This window comes from Bison bison, unplaced genomic scaffold (assembly GCF_000754665.1).
Source record: "Bison bison bison isolate TAMUID 2011002044 unplaced genomic scaffold, Bison_UMD1.0 scf7180017864181, whole genome shotgun sequence".
Lineage (NCBI taxonomy): Eukaryota > Metazoa > Chordata > Mammalia > Artiodactyla > Bovidae > Bison > Bison bison.
The window spans coordinates 472,916-493,278 of record NW_011494753.1 but is presented as its reverse complement, the minus strand read 5'-3'; the positions used below and the strand labels follow the sequence as shown (position 1 = coordinate 493,278).

The 20,363-nt window shown below is 44.9% G+C and overlaps 1 protein-coding gene across 1 annotated transcript; it reads right to left on the bottom strand.

Moving 5' to 3' along the window:
* Positions 1-8,945: 8,945 nt before the first annotated feature.
* KIAA1024 (KIAA1024 ortholog) lies at positions 8,946-18,610 on the bottom strand. The gene is given in 4 exon segments (XM_010843222.1): positions 8,946-9,143; positions 14,134-14,388; positions 16,311-17,968; positions 17,971-18,610. Coding segments are annotated over 4 exon segments (2,751 nt in total).
* Positions 18,611-20,363: the final 1,753 nt, after the last annotated feature.

Genomic DNA, 20,363 nt, shown 5'->3' with positions numbered 1-20,363 from the left:
GTGAAGTCATATGTACCTTCTCTCCCTTCTTTTCATTACAAAAACTAGTGAAGACATAAAACTAATTCCAGGTAGAGCAAGATCTCAGTAATTCAGGCTCATGATGGGGAAAGCCAGTGGGACCCTGTTGCAAAACCTGAGTTCTAAGACTTTCAGATACTGGTGACTTGGTGACTGAACAACAACAGCAGTCACCAAAAGTAGTGTCTGCTTTTTACAGGGCACTCAAAGCCGGTGCTCTGGGACAACCCAAAGGGATGGAGTAGAGAGGGAGGTACGAGGGGGGTTCAGGATGGGGGCACACAGGTGCACCCGTGGCTGATTCATGTTGATGTATGGCAAAAGCCACCATAATATTTTAATTAGCCTCCAATTAAAATAAATTAATTAATTTAAAACATTTTAAAAAGACAAAAAAAGAGCAGTGCCTGCTTTTTAAAAAGATACATTTGATAGTGTAAAGTAAGTTAACTAAGTATTGACTTTTGCTAGTACTTGCCGGGGAGGACTCTAAATGAATGTCAGGTTAAAAAGACTTACAACAGCATATTACAATTGATTTGTCCTCTTAGGGAGGATAAACATTTCCCCCTACAAGATTACTTCTATTATTTTCTTAATTCACTTTTTTTTAGAACACTTAGCAAAATTCAATCCAGGTCCAGTCTGTCTATATGCAAACTTTGGATTTGTGGATCTTAATTCATATTTTATTGTAAAACTAAAAAAGCACTTATACCCAGCGTGGTATAATTACTCTAATATTCTCCAAGATTTCATCAGAGACTTCTTTCGGTGTTTAGGTGTCAAGATATTAATTGCTTTTTCCAATGTGCTGTGACCCAGGTTTAATCAGTTTTCTTTAATGACTCAAGCAGGGAACTCAGTGACATCTGTGAGTGGCTGAAGGAGATGAAAGAAGCTAGGTGAATTATCTCTTCACCATTCTCAATGATATTGTATGATTTGGCAAGCTCAGACTTCTGCCAAAGTAAGCTATTATTCATTTACTTCATGGCCAGGAATGCCTAATGTCTCCAGGATGAAAAAAATGATGTTGATGTTGTTACTCAAGAACAGATGACTAGATGAATGAAGCAGAATAGAAGGTCCAGAAAACCATATGTGCTTTCAATGGACTAATGTCAAAGGGGAAAGACGATCTTTCTAATAAGTGGCATCAATCAATAGATATACAAATGGGGAGGAAAAAACTTAACTCTTGACCTCATATCAGGTATGAATATCAATTCCAAAGGGAATACATTATTAATAATACCATTTGAAGCACTATGGATGGACCTAGAGATTGTCATACTGAGTGAATTAAGTGAGACAGAGAAGGAGAAATATTGTATGATATTGCAATGAACTTATTTTACAAAACAGAAACAGACTCATAGGCTTAGAGAACAAACTCATGGTTATCACAAGGAAGGGATAGTTAGGGAGTTTGGGATGAACATGTACACACTGCTATATTAAATAACCAACAAACACCTATTGCATAGCACAGGGAATTCTGCTCAATATTCCGTAACAACCTAAATGGGAAAAGAATTTGAAAAACAATAGATAGATGTATATGTATAACTGAATCACTTTGCTCTACACCTGAAACTATCAAATTATTGTTAAACAACTATACTCCAATATAAAATAAAAAATTTTTAAAAAGGAGTACAGATATGACCATGAAATATAAAACAATAAAGTTTCTTAAACAAAACATACATCATGTTCATGACATTGGAGTCTGTAAAGATTTCTCAAGCAGAACTCAAATTGCCAATCATAACAGAAGAAAATGATACATTTCTATATTAAAATAAAGAACTTCTATTGATCAAAAAGACACCATTAAGAGAGTAGAAAATGCAGCTCACAGAATGGAAAATCATATTTGTGATGTATATATGACAAATGACTCATTTCCAGAATTTGCAGAGAATGTCTACAAATTGGTAAGAAAAAAGACAAAAGTAGAGCAAAAACTGGCAAAAATATGGACAGGCACTCCAAAATATGAGATCCAAATGGTCAATAAACACACAAAAAGATAGCAAGTCTTATTAGTGACCATAAAAACACAAACTAAATACACAATGTGATACCACTATACACAGAACAGAACGGCTCAAATGAGAGACAGAAAATATCCATTTTCAGTAGGATATAAAGTAACTGGAACTCCTATACATATACTGCTGATGGGGCTGTAGGTTGGTAGAACCGTGTTGGAAAACTTTTTGGCGGTGTCTGGCAGTGTTTGGCAGAGCATAAGAACATCTCATGATTCAGCAATTTTACTCCTTGGTATACCAGACCACCTGACCTGCCTCTTGAGAAATCTGTATGCAGATCAGGAAGCAACAGTTAGAAACAGACATGGAACAACAGACTGGTTCCAAATCGGGAAAGGAGTACATCAAGGCTGTATATTGTCACCCTGCTTATTTAACTTATATGCAGAGTACATCATGAGAAATGCTGGGCTGGATGAAGTGCAAGCTGGAATCAAGATTGCCAGGAGAAATATCAATAACCTCAGATATGCAGATGACACTACCCTTATGGCAGAAAGTGAAGAACTAAAGAGCCTCTTGATGAAAGTGAAAGAGGAGAGTGAAAAAGTTGGCTTAAAGCTCAACATTCAGAAAACTAAGATCATGGCAGCCAGTCCCATCACTTCATGGGAAATAGATGGGGAAACAGTGGAAACAGTGGCTGACTTTATTTTATTGGGCTCCAAAATCACTGAAGATGGTGATGGCCACTATGAAATTAAAAGACGCTTACTCCTTGGAAGAAAAGTTATGACCAACCTAGATAGCATATTAAAAAGCAGAGACATTACTTTGTCAACAAAGGTCTGTCTAGTCAAGGCTATGGTTTTTCCAGTGGTCATGTATGGATGTGAGAGTTGGACTACAAAGAAAACTGAGTGATGAAGAATTGATGCTTTTGAACTGTGGTGTTGGAGAAGATTCTTGAGAGTTCTTTGGACTGCAAGAAGATCCAACTAGTCCATCCTAAAGGAAATCAGTCCTGAATATTCATTGGAAGGACTGATGCTGAAGCTGAAACTCCAATACTTTGGCCACCTGATGCAAAGAACTGATTCATTTGAAAAGACCCTGATGCTGGGAAAGATTGAAGGCAGGAGGAGAAGGGGGTGACAGAGGATGAGTTGGTTGGATGGCATCACTGACTCAATGGACATGTGTTTGAGTAAACTCTGGGAATTGGAGATGGACAGGGAAGCCTGGCGTGCTGCAGTCCATGGGGTCTTAAAGAGTTGGACATGACTTGGCGACTGAACAAGAGCACTCACCAAAAGACACATACAAGCATATTCATAGCCACAAACTGGAAGCTACCCAAATGTCCATCAACAGTAGCATGAATAAATGAACATTATGAGAACTAAGTCGCTTCAGTTGTGTCCAACTCTTTGTGACTCAATGGACTATAGCCTGCAAAGCTTCTCCATCTATGGGATTCTCCAGACAAGAATACTGCAGTGGGTTTCCATGCCCACTTCTAGTGGATCTTCTTCTAGACCCCAGGGACTGAACCTGCATCTCTTACGTGTTCTGCATTGACAAGTGTGTTCTTTATTACTAGCGCCACCTGGGAAGTCCAGAATGAATAAGTAAGTTGTGCTATGTTTGCAATCAGTTAGTGCAATGAGAAGGAGAAAACTACAAACACACACCACAGCGTGGATGTTTTTTTACAATATTATGTTGAGTGACACAAGAGTACATACTGCATGAATGCATTCACGCAAAGCTTGAAAACAGGACAAACTAATATATGCCCTGGAAAAAGAGTGTGTGTGTGTGTGTGTGTGTGTGTGTGCGTGTGTGTGTATGTATACATGAGTGCTCAGTCATATCCAACTCTTTGCAACCCCATGTACTGTAGCATACCTGGTTTCTCTGTCCATTGGATTTCTCAGGCAAGGATACTGGAGTGGATGGCCATTTCCACCTCCGAGGATCTCCCCACTCAGGGATTGAACCCATATCTCTTGCACTGGCAGGCATACTCTTTACCACTAAGCTACCTGGTAAATAGTATAGATGACCTTATTTGCAAAGCAGAAATAGAGACACAGACATAGAGAACAAATATATGAGTATTAAGGGGAACTTAATACTACCCCTGTGGGAGGTAGTGGGAGGAATTAGGAGACTGGGATTGACACACATACACTACTGACGTTATGTATAAAATAGATTACCAATGAGAATCTACTGTTCAGCACAGGGAACTCTACTCAATGCTCTGTGATGACCTAAATGGGAAGGAAATGCAAACAAGAGGGGATACATGCATACATATGGGCTTCCCAGGTGGCCCTAGTGGTAAAGAACCGCCTGCCAATGCAGGATATATAAGAGACACAGGTTCAATCCCTGGGTTGTGAAGATGCCCTGGGAGGAGGGCATGCAACCCACTGTATTCTTCATGTCACAAGGAGTCTGACACGACTGAATCGACTTAGCATGCATGTATACATGGATAGCTGAGTCACTGCTGTACAGCAGAAACTAACACAACATTGTAAAGCAACTATATTGCCAATAAAAATTAATTTTAAAAAGTCAGGATAGTCATTCTTCTTTGTGAGATTTTTACTGGAAGGGGGCTTGAGGGAGGTTTCTGGGGTGCTTGTATGTCCTGTTTTTTTTTTTTAATCAGGATGCTAATTGCATGAATGTGTTCCATTTGTGAAAAAGCATCCAGCCAGTCACGTATGATTTGTGCATGAAATTAACTGCTTATAATTCATGCATATAACAAAACCCCACAGCATGCTACTTCATCATTTCCAGTTTATTCTCGATTATATTTGGAGAGGCAGATTTTACATGATAGCTTCAAACCAACCATTATACGTTAACCAAATTTTACACAAGCCATTTGAAAAAAGATCTAAAAATGTGCTTAGTTATTGGTATTATATAACATTGATCAAGCACCAAGAGTGCGCTGAGAGCTTTACAGAACAAACATAGAAAAGACAGTCCCTGCCTTCGAGGATCCCCACTCCTTTAGACTCTAAAGTTCAGAGTCGTGCACATAAAACTTCACCTAATATTTCATACCCCTTTATTCATAAGGCATAAATAAGGAAGTTTGTTGCATTTCTCCTTATTAATAAATATCGAATACCCTTTTCCCCTGTTATACCAACTATTATTAACATTGTTGCCTTTAAATACAAATTTCCAAGGTACAATATACAGTATACTCTGATTTGGTATTCACACAATTGAGCACAATCTTCTTGCAGGCTGGTTATAATATGAAACAGGTTGGATTTCAACGTTCACACATTTTTATACGACTTAACAGAATTGTGTATTCTTGGCAGAGCTTTTTTTAAGAAAAAGGAGGTGCCGTGCTCTTAAACTGATAAACTATAAACAAAGACAGCACTGCCTTGATTACAATAAGGGTATCAGAGCTTATGCAGGTTCCAAACTGTGACTTTCAGCACATCTATTAAGCCAGCCTTGCAGATACAAACCACATAGCTGCATGCCCTAAAATACTAACAATTTATGATCAGCTAGTAATGGGTGATACAAGTATGATTTGCTTTACTGTATTTTCCATTGAAAGAAGGTACTGGCGTAAAATATCTGAAAACTGTGAGCTGGGAAACACTCTTTGCTTCTCTGCAAGGCTGTGTTCAGAGCAAATTCAGACTGAAAATGAGGATGTGATGATTATGACTTTATTTGGATAAAGAGATCTATTTTAAAATAATCCCTTGATAATGTCCGATGGTTCATTTCTTTAAAATGCAAGAGAACCAAAGTGAATTTTGATAATATAATGATCTTCAGTTTAGGCACAAGAAATGGTACTTCATCAGAATATGCCAGATATGGTGGTAGAGGCTGTTGCCTACTACAGAAGTCAGGCCTGACCCTAGGTCGCCCACAGGGAGCTCATAGCAGCAGGAGATGAGAGGCAAATTTTAGAGGAATGGGTAGATGCTTCATTCCCATCCAGACTCTGGTCAAGACCCTCTGTTTGCAGAAAGATGGAGGAGCTGGAGTGAGTCTAGAGGTCCAGAGAAAGAAAGTGTAACAAGCTTGGGATCAATGGAGAGAAAGAAGCCAACTATGAACTTCACATTCTCTAGACCCCAAGACTCCAAGCATCCATCAGGCTTCACGCCATGGCAATGGCGTGAAGTGCATAACTTCAAAAGTGCATAACTTGACACCAGACTCAGAGCTACCAAGCTAAGGACAATAACTTCAAAAGTGCATAACTTGACACCAGACTCAGAGCTACCAAGCTAAGGACAATCGCTTTCCAGAGGAAACCCCCTTGCCTGGGGGTCATCGTTGTGTGGTCTCCCAGGGGGGTGACCAGGTCTGGATGTGTCCATGATGCAGCAATGAGTGGAGCTGAATTTTAAAGCTATGCTGGACTTAGAGCAAGACTAAATTTCTTTGACTACCTCCCCAGATATGAAAAGTGTAGGAGAAAATTCTTCACTTCTATGCGTTGGGAGGGTGCTCCCTCCCCAGGGAGCTAGGCACGTGGCCCAAAGAGGGCCCTTTAAGAAGAAACTCACCCAAGGGCAGTGGCCATAGTGGTTTGGTCGATCCGGCGTGATCCTACCTGGCAAATGGAGGAGTCCGAATGGGATTTGACAAATTTTTCTTAGCCTGGGTGACTGCATCTCCACTTCTCTGCAAATCACAGGGCAAGAGGTTGGCAACCTACCTACCTCTGCTGTTCTCATGGCTTAACCTGTGATAAAGGGGAGAGTGTCAGGGCTAGGGTGTTTTCTTGAATGGTATAGATGGGGAGGAGACTTGGGAACCCACAACTCCAGAGGGTATTAATCTAGAATCCCCTTTGGGCTGAAAGAAACAACCTTATTTAATGTGCCCAACCCAAAACAGAGCACCAAAAGACTAAATTCTGACAATAGACAGTAATATATATTAATATATTTTTCATTTTCAATTATAAATCCTCAAGTTTCCATACTAAGGCTTAAATTTCAGTCACCTAGCTGAAAATCTATACATAAACATGAGACTATAAATAGAGAACATGAAGACCTCTAAAAACGAAGGTTTACTACAGATGAGAGCATCCATCCTATACTTATTAACAACACAAAATGTTCTGACTCCCCTTTGGGGGAACAAGAGAATTAGACACAGCAAGCTAAGCAGTATTTGGAAGATTTTAGGATGGATGCTGAATTTCTATTGCTTTAAAATCTGAGATGCTTCCCAAAACTCCCTTTTAGGAATTTATTCTATCATCAGGCTTCCCTGGAGGCTCAGACAGTAAAGAATCTGCCTGCAATGCGGGAGACCTGGGTTCAATCCCTGGGTCAGGAAGATCCCCTGGAGAAGGAATGGCCACCCACTCCAGTATTCTTGCCTGGAGAATTCCATGGACAGAGGAGCCTGGCGGGCTAGAGTCTATGGGATCCCAGAGTTGGATGTAGCTGAGTGATTAACAATTTCACTTTTCTTTCACTGGAGTGACAGGATTCTTACTACCGTTTATTTATATTCCACTTTGTTTTCGGAAGAACTAAGGTAGCTAGTTTTTGTCCATTGTTTTTCTTTATCCTATAACAAGACATTAGGATCTGATACTGAAGGATTCTTTCTGTCCATTCATGTCAAAGCACCATTCAACAGGTGGAAACTGAGATCAAATTCTCATGAATGACAACGGCTTCCTTACACGGGAGAAATCTTGCTCTCAAGTTAATTAACAGAGAAGACAATAAACCAAAATCAGGTATTTAGATAGACATATAGATAGATAAACGGTTAAATAGATCATTATTTTTTTGCACTGCTGACAAATATTTGAAACTATGGAGTAGATGCTGGAGTAGTTGAGAACACCTCAGAGCCTTTATCATATTATCGACAAGCTTTCAAAATCTTTTTAAAGCCATTGGAAATGGCTGGTATTATTGGTGCACAGCAACCACGGTTTATAGTTGGAAGGTCAAAGTTCTGCCATTGTCTCTACTCTTCAAGGCACAAGGACAAGTTCCAAAATCAACTCATGGTAAAAGGTGGAGTATCCGTACTACCAGGAGATAGAAGATGGAGGAGATGACCCACACACCAAGGCAAGGATGGGAGGTCCCTTGGGATACCTTGACTTTCAGATGTTGAGCATACATCATTAGTGAGCAGCCCTCCCATGGCTTGGGGTGGCCACTGGAAGGTCTCCTAGCCTGAAGACCTTGGCCTATTAAGCAGAGAGGTCACTTTATGCCATGGCTGACTTGGCAGTCCAGTACCTTCCTACCCTGGGCACCAGGAAGAAGGTCCGGAATGTTTCCATGAAGATCTGCAACAAAGAGCATCATGATGACAGAAGGGCAAGTATGAAAAGTCAGTAGCCCTTGATTACAGTCAGCAGAGAAGTAAACAGTAACCCCCTATGGAAACATACCCTGTTACTTCACCTGCAATGGTCTAGGAACATTAAAGAAGAGAGAACCCAGGCTTTTCTTTCTCATATTGCTCTCTCTTAGCTTTCCTTTAAAGAAGTATGTATTAACCATCTCCTCTATAGCATATTCTCCACCATGAAATGGAAAGAATCCAACCAATTAATCTTCCTCTTCCTTTTTTTTTGTTTTTTTCCTGGAATTCAGTTTGTATCTACTGGTCATCCATTACATTCTTTCGGTAGGAAAAGATATTGCACTTCTTAAAATTCATCTGTGTCATTAAGTCAAAGCTAATAGGTAGGTAGACATCTTTCTAGAATGAATATTTTCTGAAGACCATCATCAGCATTTGCAGAAAAGCCTCCATGATTCCTGTTTTAACAAGTGGTGCCTGACCTGCCATGTGATTTTAGACTACAGAGAAAGATGTCAGAGGTCACGAGCCATTGGCAACATTGCCTCCAGCAGCTCATGATTTCATCGTGCAGATGGGCACAACGATCACCAGAATGACTGTGCACGCAGCCGCAGCAATCAGAGCCGCTATCTTGCAGACTTTGGCTCGTCTGAATTCGGCTTCTTTTCGTTTTAGCAACGAGTCGTAGCCCGGAGTATAAATGTCTTCCATCCAGTACTCTAAGTTGTTTGGATTTAAAGATTCTTGAGTCTAAAAGTGAAGAGAAGATGTTAGAAAGATGGTGAATATTTGTAAACAGGTTCATCACCCTTGAAGCATCTCAGCTGGTGCTTGAAGCACCTTGAAGCTGTCTGCAGTTGGCAGTGGTGTCCAAGCTGCCCACCAGCTCCTCCTGAGATGGACCACCAAGGACTCAGTGTCCTGCACACCCCAGATTGCACCTTCCCCCTCTTACTACAAAGGTCATGATGGTCTCAACACAGGAAAACCCAGAGGTTTTCTGGGGACAAGCAAAACAGGGCCGAGATAAGCAAGAGTCTACACTTCAAGGGCGCACAGCCAAGAACAGGCTGGCCTCACTGTTGGGGAAGCAGGGAGGGTCACTGACAGATATTCTCCACTTACAGTCCCTAAGAACAGAGCTGTTTGAAGCAAGGCTGTTCTATTACTCTGATTCACTTGCCAGTTCTTCAGAAAAAGCCTCTACTGAAAAATCAAAGGCACGTCCCACAGAAGCAGCTCAAACAAAACATAAAATATTTCCATCTCAAACATCTGTCTGAGCAGGTCAGGCCACTGCTCAAAGGCCAGGTCTACAGACTGTCGGCAGACCACCCCCAGGCCAGGTGCAGCATCCCCAGTGGGAGGCCCCTCCCTGACATTTTGTCTCCTGGCCTCCTGAGATTAACGATTGTCTGTGAGAGAAATATCGTATTTAACCTGTGTTGCCCATGAATCCTGTTCTCCATGGATGGCTATAATCTATTTCCATAAAGAGAAGCAGTGTTCTCATTTTACAGCAAGCATTTAATAATGTGAGTGGCACATAAAAGCGGCAACACATTGCAATTCCAAGTTGAGGTCTCCTAAATCTCTGAAACACAAGCAAAATATCCATTTTGAAGATGTTCTCAGATTGGTCAATGTTGATAAAGATGGGTGTGTTACAAATTATGTACACACACACACAGAGGATTACAAAACAAATGCTTCCAAAACTTAAAAAAAAAAAAAAAACCCTCAGTGGTTCTAGGTTATTGGAATATTGATGATTTTCTCATCCACGTTAGTCATTCTCCAGCTGTCCTTCCAGAGCAGTTCTCTGTTCTTCTCCACCTTTCTGTGGTCCCCCCAGGTCTTGGTCCATATGGACGCATCCCTGGTGGGTCCCCTGGTGGCTCAGATGGTAAAGAATCTGCCTGCAATGCAGGAGATGTGGGTTCGATCCCTAGGCCAGGAAGATCCCCAGAGAAGGAAATGGCTACCCACTCCAGTATTCTTGCCTGGAGAATCCCATGGACACAGGAGCCTGGCAGGCTACAGTCCATGGGGGCCACAAAGAGTCCAACGTGACTGAGTGACTAACATACACACTGGTGGGTTCAGTTGGTGGAGCACCAGTCCTCAGGCTCCGTCTCTGATGGACTACATTTCTATCTGGCACCTGCTTTCACAGCTGTGGGTCCTGGTGGGTTTCATAAATAGCTCCCATCTCTGGGCCTTCAGATCCAAGGGCAGCATCAGCATCTCACCGATGCTGGTCCCTGGGTGCTTGCTGGGCTTTAAACCCCACCTACACTGATGCCAACAGCCCCCTCCTCCCATTTCCATCCTTCCATGAGTCCGCCAGCTGCTTCCTGATGGGATGCTGACAGTCCATACGCCGTGGACCCCTCTGGCATCTCTATTGCTCTCCTGCTGCTAATGGCCTTCTAGTACTGGGGCCAGCAGACACCAGCCCAGGAGCTAAATTCAGCCCAACACCTGCCTCTGTACAGCGTACAAGTTAAGAATGGTCCTCACATTTTTTAATCACTGAAAAAAAAAGAAAAGAAAAACAACAGTCAGGGATACGTGAAAATCATAGGAAATTCAAATCGCAGCATCAAAAGAGAATGTTTTATCAAAACACAACCATGTCCAGTCATTTATTTAACACAAATTGTCCATGGCTGCTCAAGACTATTATGGGCAGAGCTGAGCAGTTGAAGCCTAGGGTGCTGCAGTCCATTGGGTCGCAAAGAGTCGGACACGACTGAGAGACTGAACTGAACTGAGCAGTTGTGATGACAGAAATTGTAAGGACTTCTGGGTCTTAAGGTAGTTACTCTCTGGCCCTTTAGAGGAGAGTTTGCCAACCTTTGTTCTAGTCTATTCAGTTGTTTAGTCACTAAGGCATGTCCCATTCTTTTGTGACCCCATGGACTGTAGCCTGCCAGGCTCCTCCATCCATGGGATTTCCCAGGCAAGAATACTGGAGTAGGTTGCCATTTCCTCTTTCACAGGATCTTCCCAACCCAGGGATAGAACCCATGTCTCCTGCATTGGCAGGCAGATTCTTTATCATTGAGCCAACCGGGAAGCCCTTTCCTGAATAGATATGCTTTATGCACTGCGATTCAGTCAGTGAAATAAACTATTTGTAATTAGTTTTTTCAATAACTGCAAGCTCTCATGACACCCAGTAGCAGAGAGGTGATGCCAAGGTTTCACGGGACTCAGGGAGCATCTTTGATTGACAATTGCACCTGCTGAACACTGGAAATGGAAATGGTATCTTTGACGTATCCTCAAGGCGCCATTGCTGGTGAATTTATATCTCGAAGCCGAGAGACAGCAAGAAGATGGTCCAGATGCTGAGGCTGCCCTAAGACAGTACCTGGATCTCAGCAAAGTGATGGAAACAAGGAGGGTGGTGCCTTTCTGCCTTTACCAAGTTCCCGATACCTATTCTACTTTGCTGCAAACACCCTCGAAAGGCTATGAAACTCCTTGCTGTCTTACATTTTGTAAGATTAGATATATTATCCTCTGCTTTGTTAAGTGATGTCACCTGAAGCTCTCTAAAGATCTTCAACTTTTTATAATTTCACCGTTAGTGCTTATAAATATTGCCACTTCAAAATCACATATATCTGTAAGAGCAATTCTCTCAGACTCAGCCTTCCAGACGTTAAAAAGATGTTTCTCAATCTATGATTCATTCAGTTAATCTGACCACGTCAAGGTCATCCCATGATACTGGTGAGACACTGATTATTCCTCCAGGTGAGCCATTCATACCTCCAAGTCTTCCCTGATTCGTGGCATCCTAATACTCACAGAGCACAGTGTGCTACCCACAGCAAAGTGCTAGGACCACCTCCAGGAGAAAAGAATCCTACATAGCCTGCTTGCCAGCAGGATGGTGACAGGAGAGGACGTGGCCTGAAGGGTCAAATGATAAGCAGCAGGCATGCGGACATAAGGTGCGGGAGGGGACAGGGGCCACGATATCTCCAGGGTCATCCTGATAGCACCACCCACCTGACTCTCAGGATTTGGCCAGAGATGCTCCTCCCCATAACTGCTGTCAGTTAGGGACCAACATAAACCAATGTCATTGCGGTCACTTTAGTGACACGAAGCCCCACTATACTCTCATCACCAGAAAAATGAAATGGTGACGAGGCAACATAAGATGAAAGAACAGAAGTATTACTGCTGGAGAGTCCGACAGGAATTCAGACTTGTCGGACCTGCAGCAAGTTCTTGAGTTTCTCGGGCCTTGATTTCCTCATTTACCTGCTTGAGATGAACATCATCACTCCTGCCTGCAGGCCACTGAGAGACTGTGGTAAAAAAGCACCACACAGGGGCTTCCCTCGTGTCTCAATGGCAAAGAATCCACCTGCTAATGCAGGAGAAGTGGGTTCAATCCCTGGTTCGGGAAGATCCCATGTGTGCAGAGCAACTGAGCCTGTGTGCCACAACTATTGAGCCTGTGCTCTAAAGCCCACCCATCTCAACTACTGAAACCTGCAAACCCTAGACTTCAGGTTCCACAACAAGAAAAGCCACCACAATGAGAAGCCTGTACACCACAGCTAGAGAGTAACCCCCGCTCACCACAACTGAAGAAAAGCCTGTGCAGCAAGGACCCAGCACAGCCAAAAATACATTTATAAATAATTATATATATTATAAATAATTAAAAAAAAAACACCATACGGAGTTGATTGATTTCAGCATCCTTTCATCAGCCTAAATACCTTTTCAGTCCCTGATTAATGCCAGGTACTTGAAATACATTCTTCTCATGTCTCACACCACCACCACAAATTAGAAGTTATCATGGAGAGTTAACAGGTGAGGGGACCACAGCTCAAACAGGTGAATGTTCCAGGCTGCACAGAAAAGTGGATGAGAACCTCCACTGTGGGAAAACACATTCCTTTTCTCACCACCGTACTGCCCCTCCTGCAGACTCTTGGCTTCAGAGCAAGGCAATGTCAAGGGATACCTTGCCATACCAGCCTCCACCAGCATCTCCCCAGCTGCCCTTTAAGTGGTGGGGACATTCAGGGACCTGGACATACGTGACTGGCAGCAATAAGACAATGAACCTCGCTGCCCACAGATCTAACCAGCAGGTGAAGGCAAGGTGCTTCCCTGCTCCCAAGATGATGCAGACACACAGATAGACGCAGCGTGGATGGAACCACCAAGATGCAAGCGTGACCGAAACCCAGCCCTGCCTGTGGTGGAACAGCAAACACACCCTCTAGCCACAACTGCATTCACAGAGTTTCCAGGGGTGGCGCTTACCTGGGGCTGCTCCATACGGAAACATAATCCATAGCTTGGCTCCCACAAACATGCTTATCCCACGGGCTATATGTGGAAGGAGAAATCAGGCTTGTGTTCCATTAACCAGTTGGGATCAGGTCTTAGGAGCAAGCATGAGAATCTGCACTTGGTATGGAGTCTTAAATGCAACGTTAGCAAATTGATGCCCAAGGTCAATCCACCAATGAAGCATTCCTGTTGCTAAATGTTTACAAGCCAATAAGCAACATAGCAATCCCCTGGTTACACATCTCTGCCTTATGATGTATTCATGTTCAGTGTTCCATGGTGGGAACCAAGGGGGCTGAAGGGGAGGGAGTGAGTGGCTAGGGCATCCTTCATCCATTTCTGCATCCACCGGGGTGTGGCCAGGCTTCCCCTACCTCACCCCACCCTGGGCAGAGAGGCTCACCTGCAGGTCCAGGGCTGTCAGCTTGCCCTTGTCACCCGAATTGCGTGCATACTCCTCGATGGTCCAGGAAGGCTGGCCCCGCTTCACCTCTGCCAGCTCCGTGAGCCGCATGTCCGTGTACAGAGGGTTGCTCTTCATGTGGGCCTTGAGAGAGGCGGGGTAGGGGTGAGGGCTGAACACCTGCTCCACCAGGAAGCCGTCCTTGGGCTGCTTGGGCAGGCGGTGCTGCGGGGGGATGTCGTACTGCCTGTCTGCCTGCAGAGGGGCACAGAGAAGTCCGGGAGGCCACATAGATGTGGTCAGATGTCACACTGGGCAGACCCCAGCTTTTCATCACTAGGTGCTGCTCAGGTAGCAACATGCAGTTATTCATGAGCAAATAGGATTGCCTGTACCGGGGGACATTTACTAGGAAAAGCTTACGACATTAATACTACTCATACGACCCAACATTTCTGTGCCAGAGAGAGACGATTTTATCTAATCTTCATGCCATGACTACTACTATTAACACACATTATTCTGGTAAGCAAAAGGAGACCAGAAAGACTCAGTAATTTACCCCAGGGAGCACAGCTGCTAATGGCAGGGAGCCGGAATTTAAATTTAGCATCTGGCTTCAGAAAAGCCTTGCTTAACCACTGCACAGTGCCGCACCCTCTTTCTTCCCTTCCTTCTTTATTTCTGCCACACTATGTGGTATGACAAAATCTTAGCTCCCCAACCAGGGATCGAACCCATGCCACTTGCATTGGAAGCGCAATCTTAACCAGTGGACCACCAGGGAAGTCCCTGCCCCCTCTTTCTATTACCAATTTCTACCTGGTCCTGAGGAGTAAAAGATAGGGGTATTTTCCCCAAGGAACTGGCCAAAACCGTGGATGACACACTGCTTCTTTGGATGGAGGAAGCCAAGTCGGAAAGGACATGGTGAGAGCCTCCACTGGTTTTCAGGAACATCTGCTCAGCCTCCAAGACAGGGAACGGTCTGGATCGCAGTGTGGAGGCAGGAACCTGCCTGACACCGCTGGCATCACTGATGCTCTCAGTCCCTAGTTATGAACCCAGGGCTCTGCTCTCCATGAACCCTGTTATAACCCAGGTCTTCTGATACCTTCTAACTTCAGGCCCTCAGATCTCCGCACACATGTCACTTCCTCCAGGAAGCACTCCCTGACCCACCAAGACCAGGTCAGTGCCCACCTATGAGACCCCTTCAGACTGTGTACGGAGCTCACAGCCAGCACTGTCCCACTGAACTATAATGGCCTGTCTGTCTGTCTGACTGTCTCCTCCACTGGACTGTGAGTTCCTCAAGGGCAGAGGACTATCCTGATCACTATGTCACACCACTAAGGAGAAGGCGCTCCAAGCTTTATAAAAGGGATGGATACAAACACTATGGGGTTTCCCAGGTGGTGCCAGTGGCAAAGAACCTGCCTGCCAGTGCAGGAGATGTAAGAAATATGGGTTCAATCCCTGGGTTGGGAAGATTCCCTGGAGAAGGGAATAGGTACCCAGTCCAATATTCTTGCCTGGAGAATCCCATGACAGAGGAGCCTGGTGGGCTACAGTCCAGAGGGTTGCAAAGAGTTGGACACAACTGAGTACATAATGCAAGCAAGCTTTTCTGACCTGGAGAGTTACCCACTGCCCACACTTGCCCCCACTGCTCCTACCAAGGAGCTGCTTGTGTTCTAATCTGGCAGTTCATATGTATACCTAAGATAGTTTAAAAATAAAAGCTGGTATCTACTCTGCACAAAGATGACTAAAGGAGGGAAATCAGAGACCAGCAAGAAGCCCCTGGGAAGCTTTCAGAGGCTTTTGAATTAAGAGGCCTTAATTCTGGGGGCTAGCCAACCATCTCATCCTCTGCCACCCCGTTATCTTTTTGTCTTCAATCTTTTCCAGTGTCGGGGCTTCCCTGGTGGCATAGAGGTAAAGAATCTACCTGCAATGCTGGAGACCCAGGTTCGATCCCTGGGCCGGGAAGATTCCCTGGAGAAAGGAATGGCAACCCACTCCAGTATTCTTGTCTGGAGAATCCTATAGACAGAAGAGCCTGGCAGGCTACAGTCCATGGAGCCAAATAGAATCAGACATGACTGAGCAACTAAACACTGACAAAAACAACAAAGCTGGCACCCAGTTACGTGACCTTAAGTGGGCATTACCTCTTTAGACTTCCGATGCCAGTCTTTACTGTCTCCAGGACCTCGCTCTTTGATCTCCTCCTCACTGATGCCCATGCGGTTGGAGTAAGTGATGGTGCGCCAGTCCCTGGGTGAGTTGGAGATGCTGGCAATCTTGGATTCTGTGGCACTGTTCTCCTCTGTCAGGGACCTGGAAGACGGCCTGGTGAAGAGGCTTTTTTTTAAGGCCTGGACACGAAGGCTTTCGCTGTTGCTCCCACTGGCATCTGAGCAGCACCAGTCAGCCGTATTCTCCAGCTTGGGCCCATGGGCACCCTTGTGGGCACGGAACATCCGGGGCGAGGTGCTCTCATCAGATGGAGCCTCACTGGTCAGAGAATTGAGGTCTATCTGCACGCTTACCTTCTCGGGCTGCTGCATCTTCTGGTCTAGTTTATTGAGCTTGCCCAGGACCTGGGAGATCTCCTCACGCACACCCGATAGTGACTCGAGCTTCCGTTCAATCTCCCCGATCCTGAGCACCAGCTTGCACACGCTGGTCTTCAGCTCCTCTTCTGAGTGGTGGCTGTTTTCTGGCCGGCTGCCCTTCTCCCCTTGGCTGCTGGGGAGCCCATTGGCGATTCTGGTGAGGTGGTGCTCTGGCGAACTGTCACAGTCTGACTTGTGAAGCTGAGATAGGGACCCCGTGCTGTTGTAGCAGGATGACTGCATGACCCCCGTTGAGCCACTGATGCTCATGTCGTCAAGAAACCGGAAGATGTCGCTGATGTCGTCACTGACCACCTCCGAATCATCATCGGAATGCTTCACTGCATGCCGGTCACTGTACTTGCCCTGCCCGGGAGTGCACAGGTCCTTGCCTTTTTTGGGCTCCAGAACGTGCAGGTCAGTCTGGGTGCCCACACTGCTGGTGTCTGAGCTCAGCTGCCCACTGGTGCAGCTGATGCTCTTGTCTTTAAACTTTTTGACTGGTTCATGCTTCTCCAGGTCCACAGGGGATGGAATCTCTTTAGATTTGAGCCCATTGGGCTTTGCTGAGTAGCCGACTGGGAGGATGGGCTGTTGATCCTGTGGTGTCAGGTAAGCGGGGCATCTGTCCGGGGTTGGGAAGTTGGGTGTCTGACTATTGGAATTTGGATAACGGAGCTTCTCCTCGGAGGGGTTTCTGTTGAAAAAGGAACGTTCAAAGTCAGGAACTTCTTCGGTGTTGAGGCTCCAGCTTTTGGCCGGCCAGGGGGTCTGCTTGCCTGTTTTGCCAGGACAGCGCCGGGCCTCCTGGGGCCCCATCACTGGAGTGGGTCCAAAATATGTGGAGGCTTGAAGGTCATCTAAGCTCTCATGCTTTGCCCGCCTCTTGTCAGGAACCGGGGAGTACTCGGGGTTCAGGTACTGGCTGCTGTAGGGCATCTCAAAGCTGTGATGGGGGAAGGGCGTCTTGTGGGACTCCTTGCGGCCCTGGGATTTCCTGTGCTCACCCTCAGCCTTGTTGGCTGGGCTGGCCAACCCAGGGGACACAGCCATCAGATTGTGAAAGTCCTCTTTGAAGATGTTCCTTTTCTGGACACAGGACTGGACCACGAAGGGCTCGTCGTTGGAGATGAAGGTCTGCTTGATGCCCTGGGGGAGAGGCAGGGAGTCCTGATCAGACATGGACTCGCTCTCGAGGTTCATGGGGAAGTGGTTCTCTGCATCTCGCAGGGCTGAGGGCTGGCCACGGAGTATGGGGCCAGAGCCTGCAGCCTGTCCAGGGAAGCTGCCCGGTTTTTCACATCTTTGCTGACCCCCAGCAGGAAGTTGGGTTCAGAGGCAGGAATGAACTGCGGGCAGTCCTTGCAGTCCACCTTTCTGCACTTGGATGACTGGCGGGTGGGGTAGCCCCGGCTGAAAGGCCGGTCACTCAGCTCACAGTTGAGGGGCTCACACTCGGCTGCACTGCAGATCTCCGTGTCTGAGCGGCACGAGTCAAAAGAGGCATCTTTCTTGCGCATCTTCTGCCGGCCTCCAGGCAGCTTCTCCTTGGCGGCACCCCCATTCATCTGGATCAGGTTGAATATGGTCACAATGTCCGCGGCCACCATGATTTTCTTGGACTGCTGGTTGTTTACAGCGCATTTCATCTTGTCTTTGAATAACGTGGCTGGGAAGTTGGGGTCAAGACAGGCCGTATAGAAGAGCACGCTTCGCAGTTTGGCGAGCTGGGACAGATCAAAGCGGGCGCACAGGGATTTGCAGAGGTCCTGGTAGGAGACAGTATTTTGCTTGCTGTCTAATTCCTCCAAGATCTTCACCAAGAAGAGGGACGTTTCCTGGTTGGTCTCCATGGCTTAGAATTTTACAGGCTAGCTGGCGACACTGGAAACTTCAAGTCAGTTCTGTGGGACTGATAATATGGAAAAATAGTAGGGAGGGGAAAAGAGGATTAGAAACATCAGTGGAGTTTTAAGTCAAGCTGGTCCTGAACCACATAAAGAAATGCAAGGAAAGACTTTTTAATACTTAGAAATGTTGTAAATGCTTTAAAAATATTTATAAAATACCACGTCATAATTCCCTTCCAAGGAACATTGGACATGGAAACTGGGAAATCTAGATTTTCATCTTAACCTACTGATTAGCACTTAGATGCTGGGCAAAGGCTTTCAACTTTCTGGGGAACTACCTAAATAAATTATGAATGACTAAAGGAATCTACCTAAAGAAATTAAGAATGACTTTGATTTTGCATAAAAATGTTCACTGTGTATATGTGCAACTGATTCACTTTGCTGTACACCTGAAACACAACATTGCAAATCAACTATGCCCTCCTAGAATAGTCTTTTAAATAGTTACAATCATAAAAAGATGCTCATTATATGGTAACAATAGTGAAAAATAAAACATCTTAAATACCCGAATATTAGGGTAATGCATAAATAAAGCAGGTTACGATATACAGTGATTTTTTACAAACATTAAAATTACATTAATGTAGGACTTCCCTGGTGGTATAGTGGATAAGAATCCTCCTATCAATGCAGGGGATACAGGTTAGATCCCTGGTACGGGAAGATTCCACATGCTGTGGAGCAACTAAGCCCTCACACCACAACTAGTGAGCCCCCATGCCCTAGAGACTGTGCTCAGCAACAAGAGGCGTTACTGCATGAGAAGCCGGTGCACCACAATGCAGAATAGACCCTGCTCACTGCAACTAGAGAAAGCCTGTGCACAGCAACAATGACCCAGGGCAGCCCCAAAGTAAATAAATTACATTCATGTATATCCTTACAATGGAATACTGCTGCTGCTACTGCTGCTAAGTCGCTTCAGTCGTGTCCAACTCTGTGCGACCCCATAGACATCAGCCCACCAGGCTCCCCTGTCCCTGGGATTCTCCATGCAAGAACACTGGAGTGGGTTGCCATGTCCTTCTCCAATGCATGAAAGTGACAAGTGAATGTGAACTCATCAATAAAAAGGTACAAATTACTAATATATGTAGTAAATGACATGAATGAATCTGAAATATATGGTGCTTGAATGAAAGAAGCCAGACTCGAAAGGCTACCTAGCATATGGTGATTTTGTCGCTAAGTCATGTTCAACTCTTGTGATTCCATGGACTGTAGCCTGCCAGGCTCCTCTGTCCATGGGATTTCCCAGGCAAGGATACTGGAGTGGGTTGCCATTTCCTCCTCCAGGGGATCTTCCTGACTCCGGGATTGAACCCGAACCTCCTTCACTACAGGCAGATTCTTTACCAACTGAGCCACCAGGGAAGCCCCTCTTATTATACGGTTCCATTTTTATTATATTCTGAAAAACAGATCCGTGGTTGCCAGACACTGGATGTGAAGCTAGGTGTAGGCGAAATGGCAAGGTGTAGACAAAACTCCATTCTGGATGATGGAGCTCTTTCACATCTCGATTGGAGTGGTGGTTACATGTCTCTCTGCATTTGTCAAAACTCACAGAACTGTGTGCTAAAACGTGTGAATTTTACTTATGTAAATTACATCTTAATTATAAAATTACACATTGGAGACTTTTGATGACAAAAGAAAACTGAGGAATGACATTCTGAGTGAAAAT